This window comes from Acinonyx jubatus, chromosome B4, assembly GCF_027475565.1.
Source record: "Acinonyx jubatus isolate Ajub_Pintada_27869175 chromosome B4, VMU_Ajub_asm_v1.0, whole genome shotgun sequence".
NCBI lineage: Eukaryota > Metazoa > Chordata > Mammalia > Carnivora > Felidae > Acinonyx > Acinonyx jubatus.
Genome location: NC_069387.1, coordinates 34,360,387 through 34,371,996, shown reverse-complemented (window position 1 = coordinate 34,371,996; position 11,610 = coordinate 34,360,387). Strand labels below are relative to the sequence as shown.

General features: G+C 52.9%; 1 protein-coding gene across 1 annotated transcript; it reads right to left on the bottom strand.

Moving 5' to 3' along the window:
* Positions 1 to 2,382: 2,382 nt before the first annotated feature.
* On the bottom strand, positions 2,383 to 10,658 carry TMEM121B (transmembrane protein 121B). Its single transcript, XM_027073902.2, has one exon. The coding sequence runs from the start codon at positions 8,538 to 8,540 to the stop codon at positions 6,759 to 6,761; it is 1,782 nt and encodes a 593-aa protein (XP_026929703.1). The 5' UTR covers positions 8,541 to 10,658; the 3' UTR covers positions 2,383 to 6,758.
* Positions 10,659 to 11,610: the final 952 nt, after the last annotated feature.

The window sequence follows — 11,610 nt, the reverse complement described above, 5'->3', positions numbered from 1 at the left end:
AAGCCCCAGTCTCATACTGGTCTTTCCAGCATAAATGCTGGAAATTCTGTCAACCTGTGGTGTCTGCTGTCAGCCAAATGCCAAGAGCTTCAAGAGCATGTATAAATAAAGCCATGCCTTTCTTTTCATACTATTCTGGAACATGGCTAATAAAATCCTACTTCACCCAGAAACACCATTCCAAGAACAGATGTCCTCCAAGCTGTGACTTTCCTACCACTCAGGCCCTCTCCTAAATAGAGTGCAAAAGTGGCTCAAGTGGGTGGGAGGACCCACAGTCAATATACGACAGAAGCCTGCAGTGGAGTAGCTGTGACTGGTATCCGGCCCAAGTCTGCATGCTTGCACCAGGCCAGCTTCCAACTTCCAAGTGGACTTGCCTGCTGTCTTGTTCCTAGTTTAAAAAAAAAAAAAAAAAAAAGAGTCAGTAGGGATGACTAAATGGTGATGTAGACATTGTTCAATACAGTGCTTTCCAACTCAGCTTCCAAAACCAGTTTTTCTTTTCTGCTTAGGAAGGACCTCAGAGGTGTCCAGGCTTTCAGGGAGTTGTTAGTCACTTAAACATCCATTCAGCAGTTTGAGCTGGGATCTCTGCATGGCAGGCTATGATGGATTTTACTGATTTTCTGCTTATCTTTGAATATTAAATAAGGCATAAGGGAGAGGAAGATGCACTTACAATGCAGTGGAAAGTTTTAATCCTGTGTCCTTTAGCTTTGCAGTTGGTGCGCTCCCGTCCCAAATACACAAGGGCAGTGCCAGGTGCCATTCTGCCCCAGCATTTCCTGAAAAGACCTGTCAGTTAAGGGCCACAAGACACAGGCTGCTTCAGGCTGTGCAAGAAAGTAAGGGCCCAAGTATGCGTGAGCTTAGATTAAAGCAGAGCTGGTATTCCAGCTCCAGCTGTGGGTCTCAAGCCAGGGATCTGGAAAGAGATTTTTTTTTTTTAAGTTATTTACAGAGAACAGGGGAAGGGCAGAGAGAGGGAGAGAGAATTTTTTTTTAAGGGGGGGGTGGCACAAGTGAGTGAGGAGCAGAGAGAGAGAGAAGCAGGGCTCACCTGAAGCAGGGCTCGTGCTCACCCGATGCAAGACTCGAACTCCTGAACCATAAGATCATGACCTGAGCGCAAATCAGATGCTTAACTCACTGAGCCACCCAGGCGCCTGAGAGGTTCTTTAAAAAGAGGCAACCCAAGGGCTGGTTAGCCCAAGGTTAACCCAAGTCTGGAACCCTGGCTCTGCTGCTTGCCAGCCATGTGGCTTACCAAGTAATCCTCCTTAGGTCTCAGGCTGCAGGATGTGCAGCAGGGGCTCCTACCTCATAGAGGTCTTGTGAGGAGTGGCTGGAACGTGCATGTGAATCACTTGGGTGTGTCCTGCACACAGGAGCACTCAGTAGTACATGATAGTACTCAGTACACGGTAGTACTCAGTATGTGGTAGTACTTAGTACACAGGAGAAATCAGTACATGGCAGTACTCAGTACATGGTAGCCATCACACCATCCAGGTGTTGCTACCCCTACCCACTGCTGCTCTTGTGAGGAGTCCAGAGGCTCCCTTAGGTCTCATCGCCTCTTAGCAAGGAGCAAGCACTCTGACCTGATTTGGGTCAGAGCAGTTTAGGAACCTCACTGTTTATCTAGCTTCTCTTCTGTTGCTATGGCTTTCTCACTATAGTGTTTGCTTTTTCAGATTACAAAAGTAATATCCAATATTCTTTATTATGAGAGAATATAAAATAAAGCAACTGCCCCCAGCCCGTGGGTACAGGCTGCGAAGTTGGGGTGCCCACTCATGGCCTCCCACATCACTCCTAAATGGCTTCAAGGTCCATCTTCTTGCTTTTGGTCTCCCCTCCAGCTCCCCATGCCCTGCTGCCTCCCCCAGATCTTGGCACTCGGTCCACATTCACATCCTGTCCATTTAGGTTGGTTAAGACAGGTGAGCCAGCCTTGTCTGTTAGAGGAACATGGAGTCCCCTCTCTCGTGACTTGAAGGATACCAAGAGTTCTTGTTCAACATGCCCCCACTCCCGACACCCCAGTTCCTAGATTCCTTTCCTCGGAAGAGTAGTCCCTTAGGCTGTTTACTGGATTCTTCCTTTCTGATTAGAGAGGAAGAAGATAGATACAATAGTGACCTGAGAAGAGGAGAGAGAGCAGAAAGGAATGAGGCACAGGTGGCTGGCCCCCTACTTTTGCCTGCACCCTGACATGGGTGTCCCACTAGTGGACTTTTGCTCAATGCCTCTCTCTTAGGACTCACACAGAATATGAAAACCAGCCCCTGCTTCTGAGCCAGACCATTCTGAAGCTTTAATAAGGGAAAGTTGAACTTAATTGACAGCTAAGTCTGTAGGCTGCCTGGGGTAGTGAATATCTGGAAAGCAGACAGACCTGGGTTCAAATTTAGATTCCCTTCTCTTTTTTTTTTTTTTTTTTTTAATGTTTATTTGAGAGAGAGAGAGCACAAGCAGGGGAGGGGCAAGAGAGAGACACACAGAATGTGAAGCAGGCTCCAGGCTCTGAGCAGTCAGCCCAGAGCCTGATGCAGGGCTCGAACCCACAAACCGAGAGATCATGAGCTGAAGTCAGACGCTTAACTGACTGAGCCACCCAGGGGCCCCTGATCTGGATTGCCTTCCTGACTCTAGTGTGGTATTCAGCAAGCTACTTTATCTTTCTGGGCCTCAGGAAAATAGAGATAAGGCTCCCTTGGAGATGGCTGTGAAGATGAAATGGGCTGCTGTGCAAGGGCCTGACTCAGGCGAGCACAGGGCATGTTCCCAAGTTCTTCCAGAGGGCCGGAACTTCAGGATCAGACTCAACCCCTCAGGCAAGGCCTGAGTGAGACCTCAGCCCTGCCCACTCTGAATATACTGCCCATTCATATGCCATTTCTCATTTTCACAAAGATGTTTTCATATATGTTCCAGTTGACCAAATGGGTAAGAGCTAGCTTGCCTATGAGAAATGTGTAAATATTTATAACATGCTTAGTCAAATTAATCATCTTATTTTACATCTAGATTTAGGAACAAATGAAAACATGATCTTATGTTTTTGTCATTATTTTATATGTAAATTTTGTCCCCCATTATGATTATAAATATCTTGAGGAAAAGGACCATTTTTGCATATGCCACCTCATTTAATTATTACCACAGCTTTGTGAGATAATATTGCTCCTGTTGATGAAAACCTTCTGGGAGGTGAGGTAAATGCCCACAGCCTCAGCTAGTAGAACAGAGAGCAAGCCGAGGGCCAGGCCGTTCCCATGCTCTGATTTTGCCTCTTTCACCCTCTGGGTCCAACCACTGTGTAGCCTTTGGAATGGCCAGAAGCATCATAGGGTAACAACACAGAGTGGCTATATCTATGCTAAAAAAAAATCTATTATTTTTGTGCAGACTCAATGTTCTGTCTTAGACTTCACAGTCCCCTTTGTGTTTGTTTGTTTGTTTTTTAAAGGCCTTATTCTTCTCATTCGTACATAATTCATGCCTTTGGCTGAGGGAAGAGTAATAGAGGAGGACAGAGTACTTAAACATAAGTTTCTCAATCTTTCTTTTGGCAAGTTATTCTTAGAAAGAAATGGGAGTGAAAGCCCCAAATGGCTGGGGAAATCTCTCTCAGGCCAAGCGCCCACCTGAGTTAGCTCTGCCTACAGAAAGCCTGGCTAGACACCCCCCAGGTCAAGGCCAAAACCACACTGCCTCTCTGAATAGCATGCCAACCGCCCAGAAGGAAATAGCCAAGGTGTACCCACGATGTTAACATAAGCCTATAAAATGATGACAAATGTCACAGTGACATTTAAGAATTTAGTAAGGAAACCAGGACAGGGAAGATCTTAAACAAACCACACAGGAAGCTTGTCACAAGTCTCAAGGCTTTTTTTTTTTTTTTATTTTCAGAACAGAGGCTGGTTTTATTTTTAAAAAGAGAAAGGGGGAAAAAACGTGATAAATGCTAGTGAGCTGCCGCTTCCCTTCTTCCAGGCTCTACCAGCCAGCTCTCCTCCACAAGGACACATAGAACCAGAACCAGGGCCCATTATAGCAGAACAGCTTTTACAGAGGGTCTAGTCCAACCCCCTTTTAAAACAGATATGGAGTCAGAGGCTCAGATCAAGAGCATGCCTTACTTGCACAAATGTTAGAGGCAGACAGTCTGAATTCTGAATCCAGAGTACTTTTCTGTGAACTATACTGCCAGCACAAGCCTCAGGAGACAGTGCACCTTATCTTTATTTAGACCCACGGGAAACATCTCCAGTTTGACCCCCCACTAAAGATGCCCCTAGAAAGCAAGAAAAATGAAACTTTAGGGGTTTTTTCTTGTTGAGCGTGGGGCAAGGAAAGAAAGTAAAAGGACTCAAGAAAGAAACACCAGAAGGAAGGGGTTGACCCCTGAGCACAAAGTGCTTGCACCAGATGTTTGAAAGAGAATGTCCAGGGGTGAGGGGCGGTGGGGGGGGCGGGCAGCAGACAGAGCCTGAGCAGGCTTGGCCTCTGCCAGAATTGGCCCAGGTGCCATAAATCTCTTGTCATATCTCGGGAAGTGGTAGCTCATTGGAACCTATCACAGCCTCCCACAGAAAACTCAACAGCACTCAGATTTTACAGTCATTCAGCAGGAGACCACCATCCAAACAGGAGAGAGGGGTGGGGCAGGGGCCAGCCAGGGGCTGGCCATGGCTCAGACACAGAGCCCTTTCACAGTCACTGAGATTAGGTAGCAGAGAGAGCAAAGCTGGAGAGAGGATATGGGGACCCAGGGAGCAGCCATGGGGGCCCACCCAGGGTCTGGGCCCAGAACTTCAAGCACAGAGAATTTAAAGGGAGAGGATTGGGGTAAGAGGGGGGAGGGGGAGAAGGCAGAAAAAAAAAAGATTCGTTGTAAAATCCAACTAGCTAATATTGGACCTGGTAGGGTGAGGGGCTGGGAACACAGATAATACATTGAGTGTAAACATTTTTCCTCCATCGTCCCCCACTGTGACAGTAGGGGAGGCTCAGAACTCTGCTCAAGCCATCAGCCTCTCTGTCTCTGTCTACATGGACAGATGTCTTCTGTCAACAAACTTCCAAGAAGTTGAGAGAGAAGGGCCCCAAGTGAAAAACTGAGGCTCAGAAAGCAAGTGACATGTCACTCAAAGCTAGTGAGTGACAGAATCAAAACTACAGTCCGTGACTTCTAGTCTTTTGTCCAGGATTCATTAAACCACACAAGACTTCTCAAGCATAAGAAGTTGGGGAGGGGAAAACAAAAATTCTTATAGCACCACCCCATTTTATTTTGGGGTGGAAGAAAATGAGTATTTCCTGGCCTTGCTGCCAGCTACCCTCCTGCACTCTTACCTCCCCTAAAAACACTTATCCTGCCTCAAAGATTCCAAAAGTGAGGTCCCACATAGAGAGTATAAGTGGGCAACCCCTGGGTGTCCCTCATCATCAACCTCAGCAAGAATACTAGGGAGGAAGGCAGGGTGGAGGTAAGATTTGCCCAGCCTCTCTATGCAGCCTGCCTTCTCCGTAGAAATTCTCTTAACCAGAGCCGAGGACGAAGGTCATCACCACATTTTCTGATACACACCAGGCTTCCTAGAGGAAGGACAGATGGGGAATTGGATTTCCTTGAGCCGATGGGAGCCCCAACTTCACATCTATCCAGGAACCCCACCAAAGCTTTTGTTCTGAGCCAAGATCTGACCCAGTCAGCAACAAACCTCAGGAAGGATAAGAGTTCCAGGTGCAAAGGGAAGGAGACAGGGAGAGCAAGCCAATGGCTGATACTCCACAGACCCTGTAATAAGACTGGCACCAAACCCCAGCTGGATCCAGTGGCCATGTTGAATGCGACTTCTGAGTATTTTGCCTTTATTTTTTGCAAGCAGCATCAGCACATGATGCTACAAAAGTTGAAAGCACGGAGGTAGAAATGCTCACTCACCCAAGAAAGGGTGTGGTTTGGTCCTTAGAGTAGGGACCCTCTCCTCCCCAAGCTGAGAAGAGAGGAGTAGAATTGAGGAAGGTCCTGGGTGAGCTTCTCCCTTGGAGGAGAGCAACTGGGCAACTCCCAGGAGCCCAGCTCTTTCTGGGATTTCAGGGCCACAAATTCAGGTAGCAATGAGGAGAGTGGTCATATGTGTGGTGGGGAGGGCAGGGCCTCCCAGATCTACTGACTGCAAGGGGTCACAGTGTGGACACAAGAAAACAACACTATACACACAGAGACAAACACAGACTTTGCATCTACTATCTGGGGGGAAAAATCCAATAGACACATCAGGGGAACAGTGGATTCCGGGTCAGTTTCAAGGCATGGGACAGTGACCACTAACCACAGCCTATAAGAAGCTGGCACTTCCAAGCAAGAGGGAAGGCTTAAGGCCCAGCACCCCCTGCCTGGGCACCACCTTTACTCCATGCTCCCCCACAATGGACAGGAATTAGGATGGCAGTGGGAAAAGCAAGAAGCAGAGGTATCCAGCCCCCTGGAGGCTAGATTAGAGTAGGATATGGAGAAGGGAGAATCGAGTAAGTGGACCTTCCTCCTTCATCATTAGCGGCTGGTCTCCCTCCAAGCAGTCTTGACTCACAGGGTGCAGAAGGACACACTGGCCCTTAGCCCTATTGACAGTTACCTTTTCCAAATGGAGCCTGATCAAATCTGGGTGAGAGAAGGTCAGAGGATAAGGGGCTGGGGTCTCTCAAGCCCAAAGTAAGCCCCTCTCCTTTATCCCTCCTCAATTCTGGGAGGCCACTGCCAGGGTATTGACATAGCCATGGGCTCCTCCCTCATTCTCCGAGATGCAGTGGCCCAGCTGAGAGACTCCCTGAGGTGGTGGTGGTGGTGGCGGTGGCGGCGGTGGGGCAGAGGGCGGAGCGCCATAGCCCCCTCTCCCCCGACTGGGGGAGGCCCGACTCCCCCGGTCCCAACAGCCCTCTAGGGCTTCCAGGCCGCGGCAGCCTAGGAAGAAGAGGTTCTTGAGCATGAAGATGGAGAGGGGCTGCTGGTAGCTCACCACCAGGAGGCAGCGCAGCGCCAACAAGGGCACGTCCACCAGGCAGCCACCCAGCAGTCGCAGAAGGCGGCTACAGCTGCCCGGCCCTGAAGCCTGGCCCCAGGACGAAGCTGCCGCTGCGGCGTTGAGCTCGTAAAGCCAGAGCACCGGCGAGGAGAGGGTGAGGAAGTAGACGGCGATGAGCAGGTAGCGCAGGTGCGCGGGTAGCGGCACGCGGCCTTCCAGCATCAGCTCCACCAAGGTGAAGCTGTCGAGCAGGTCCAGACACGTGCCCAGGAAGCAGCCGGCGGCTCGGTGCTGCTGGGGCTGCAAGAGTAGGGGTCCCGCCGAGCCAGGGGGGGCGCCAGCCTCGCTGATGGCCCGCACCAGGCTGTAGAGCAAGGGCACGGACAGCGCCATGGTGATGCGGAAGCCCGTGGTGCCGAAGGGCGCGCGCAGCTCTATGAGGTCCAGGATGGACGTGCCCAGGATGAGCACCACCTTGGGCGTGAAGGCGATGGAGTAGATGAGCCAGGCCAGGTAGGCAAAGGCGAACTCGCCCGCTGACCCGACAGCCCCCGGGCCGCCCCCCGGGCCACCGGCGCCCCCGCGGCCGCTGCGCGCCTTGGCCCCTGCCGCAGCCCCGGCGGAGGCTGCGGAGGAGGCGGGCAGGTGCAGGGGCGGCGCGGCGTGGTGGTGGTGCTGGTGGTGGTTGTGCGCGCCGCTCGCCATGCCGCCCCGACGGCCCCGGCTGTTCTTGGCGAAGAAAATGGCCCAGCCCGCCACCACCACCAGGTCAGTGGCGATCCAGGAGCACCAGTACAGGTCGGTGACGGCGATGAGGTACAGGTCCAGCAGACCGCCCTGCGCCAGCAGCAGCACCACGGACAGCGCCTGGTAGCCCCAGCGGCACCCCGGGCTGGGGGCGCAGCCGCGGCGTCGACTCCTACGGCCCGACCGGGTCGGGCGACCGCAGCAGCAGCAACACGAGCAGCAGGAGGTGCCGCTGCCTGTCCCGGTGCCGCCCGCGCCCCCAGCCGAGCGGCCCCCGGGGCCCCCGACGGCCCCGGCCGCCGCGCCCCCGCCAAAGTCCGCGGCTGTCATGCTGCAGGAGGAGGTGGGCGTGGAGGTGGAGGAGGAGGTGGCGGCCGAGGAGGAGAAGGCGGCGGGCGCGGGGTCGGCGGCTGGGGCGCCCCCCTGAGCCGGGGGTCCCGGGAGCCCGGCGGCGGTGGCTGGCACCAGCGGCTTGCTGATGCTGATGCTCTCGTCGTCGTCCTCTCGCTCGGCGCCGGTGCTGCTGCTGGGGGAGCGGGAGCCGCCGCCGCCGCCGCCGCCCCCGCCGCGTCTGCCGCCGCCTCCCCCCCGGCTGGTGCTGGTGCTGGTGCTGCTGTCGCCCGAGCCTCTCCGGTCGCGGAAGGAACCCCCCCGGAGGAAAAGGGGCTGCAGCCGGGCGGCGGCGGGGGGCGGCGGGAAGGAGCCGGACGAGGACGAGACCGAGCGGGGGTTGCCGAGCGCTGGGTGCATTGTCCTCCAAGGGGCTCCGGGGGGCTGCCCAGCTGCTCCCTCCCCGCCAACCCTGGGCTGGCTAGGCGGCCGAGGGGAGCCGGGGCCAGCCGCCGCCTCCTCCGGAGCGGCTGGGACTCGTACCCGAGTCGGGCAGCAGCGAGATCCGGACTGGAGCCACCGGACTGGGCGAGCCAAGCCCCGGGTGGCTGGGAGCGGGGAAGGCGAGGAGCTGAACCCTCCGCGGCGACAACGGGCGCGGCGGGGGCGGGGGCGGGGGCGGGGAGCGAGCCCAGCCGGAGAGAAAAGGGAGGCTGGTGGCGGGGAAACCAGGACTGGATTCAAGGGGGAGAGGAGGAGGAGAGACCAGAGAAGGAGAAAGCCTGGCTCGCTGGATCAGCAGGAAGAAAAGGGGGAAGGGGTTGCTGAGACACAAGAGTTGGGGTGGGGAGCGCTGTGGTGGGCCTAGAGGAAGAGAGGAGGGGAGGAGGGAGGGGCTGGGAATCGGGAAGGGGCGGGGTGGGGGGGGGGGTCGGTGGTGGCGCTGGGAGGACTAACCCGAGCATAGGATTCCTAGGAAAGTCGTTCAGAGATCCCACTAGCTGAACTGCTGAAGCGTTAGCAACTGGATGGCCTTGGTCTCAGCGCAGACCATGCGCCTGAGCACCAGACACAGACGACAGGTTCAGGCCTCTCCTCCTGGTCAGCACACTTTTGCAGGCAGAAAGGCAGCTCTGGCCCCTTGGCTCTGTCCAGTGCCCGCTGGCTGGGGCATCCTGCCTCTCCTTCAGGCACTTAAAAACTAATGAAGGCGTCAGGCTATACAATTTAAAAGGACCAGCCCAGTCATGTATTTCTACATATTCATGTGCCCCTGCACTGAGTTCAGTGATAGACCTTCAGAGAGGTTCCAATTTCCAGTGAATGGATCAGTTCTTTGAATATAACTGCTGGGGGAGAGAGGGTAGGTAAAGGAATTACTTATGTGGCCCCAGCCAAGTGGGGCTTTTGGTATTCTCAGAGGTCTTTAAAGTGGTAATTGCAACTAATAAAGATGTACATAGCAGAGAGTAAAATAAAGGCATCTTTAGAGGTATGGGTACCTTGATAAAAAACAAAAGCTCAAAGACAGTGACGGGGAATGTTAACAACCAGCCACTGTGAACAGAAGGCACAGTGGGCCTGCAGCTACCAGTTCAGAGCTCTTTCTGACTCAGCCCCTAGGATTTATTCCATGACTGGGGCTAGATATCCACCAGCAACTCAGAAAGGCAGCAGGTAGAGCTCTGGCTTTACAGATTTAGGGGAGAAGAAATGACTAGAGCATTTGGGGCTTAAAAAAAAAATCCGAGGCTCATGTATAATGCAAACATCCTGGCAAGGCAGGAAGCTTGTCGGCCCCTTCCTCCTTCCCCACATACTTCAGGCTCCAAGTTCCCTGCCTTGATTTCATTGCCACTGGGGCTCCCTTCCTAGATGACACCCTGCAGTGCCAGGGAGGAGGAAACAGTAAAGCCCAGGCCTTGCCCCTAAATCTGCTTCTTGAATAAGGGTCAGTTTGAGCCAAACTTGTTTTCTCCAGTCTGTACAACTAAGCCATGGTAAATGTGCGATTTAGAACCACAGCCTTCACTTTTCCATCTGCCTCTGTCACACACAGCCTTTCAAAAGTTCTATGTCCAATCGTCATGCCAGACAGTACGTGAGCTCTGGGGTCGGTGGCCTCAGCTCTAACACTTAGCTTGGTTATTTCCCCTCTCTGAGCCTGTTATCCAACTGTAAAAAGGGACCAACATCTACCTTAACAGGCTGTTATATTAAGAGAGGTCATGAATTCAAAGGTTTTAGCCTAGTGCCTGGCACAGAGTATGTACTCAGTTAAAGGCAGCTGGTGTATCCTAATTCCTCTTAGCTCTTGTCTTAACGTCCCAAGGAACAATTACTCATGGTACAGGCCACTAATGATGGTTTTCTGGGCTGGATTCCTGAGGCCACATCCAGAGTTCTGTCCCCCACAGCTTTGCACTTTGGGAAGTGCCAGGGAGCAAAGCCACTCTCATTAGGACAGTGGTTCTTGGAGCTGGTCTTCACAGACTTCAGTGTGAGAGATTCCACTATGGCAGCTGGTGCCAAGGCCCCTCCACATGGGGCAGGGTGGGGAAGAAACAGCGGATGCAGCCTGCACTCAGGTGTGAGCATCACAGCAGACCCAGCAGGCATCAGGATTGAGACAGTCCAGGTTAAGAAGCAGACTGGGGAGCGGCCAAGTGCTAATGGGAGTGATTATAGCCAATCTCCCAGCTCTCCCCCAGGGAAAACACCAGCCAACAACTAACCTGAAAGCTGACCCAAGCCTTCTGCTCAAGTTAATGAAGAGAAGGTGAAGGAACAAAAGCAGCTGATGAAGGCAAAGAACTGGGCTCCTGAGGGAACACTCAAGAGATCTGCTCCCACTCCCCACACCTGCCGGCTACCCTGACCCACGCACCACTCACGGTACTCCCCTCCTGCTCTCACCTGGCAGGCCCAGCCCCTCCTCCCACAGGTGCCTCCAGGACAGGTTCCCTCCCCAGCCACTTGAATTGTAACAGCCCTTTGAAGTTATCCTTTGTATTTCTGGGAAATATACTGTCAATCAGATTAACTTTCTTGTTTTGGTTTTTTTTAAGTTTATTTATTTTTGAGAGACAGAGAGGACACAGGGAAGGGGCAGAGAGTGAGAGAGAGAGAGAGAGAGAGAGAGAGAGAGAGAGAGAGAGAATCCCAAGCAGGCTCCACACTGTCAGTGCAGACCCCAAGGTGGGGCTTGATCCCACAAATTGTGGGCTGAAATCAAGAGTCTGACACATAACCACTCAGCCACCCAGGTGCCCCAGATTAGATTAACTTTCTGTACAAGATCTTTTAGCCCAATTTTTTCAGATCTGAGGCCCTGAATAAAAGACCACATATAATAAGGATAAGAAATCCGAGTACATGAAAGAATAAGTTGGTGGCCTAGGTATTGGAAGGATCTCCTCTTTGCACTGGGTTTTTTCTAATCTTCTGTGTACACACACACACACACACACACACACACACACACACAGCC

What these genes read in the sequence shown, in the direction of transcription:
- TMEM121B (XM_027073902.2), bottom strand. Translation starts at nt 8,540, where the DNA reads ATGCACCCAGCGCTCGGCAACCCCCGCTCGGTCTCGTCCTCGTCCGGC.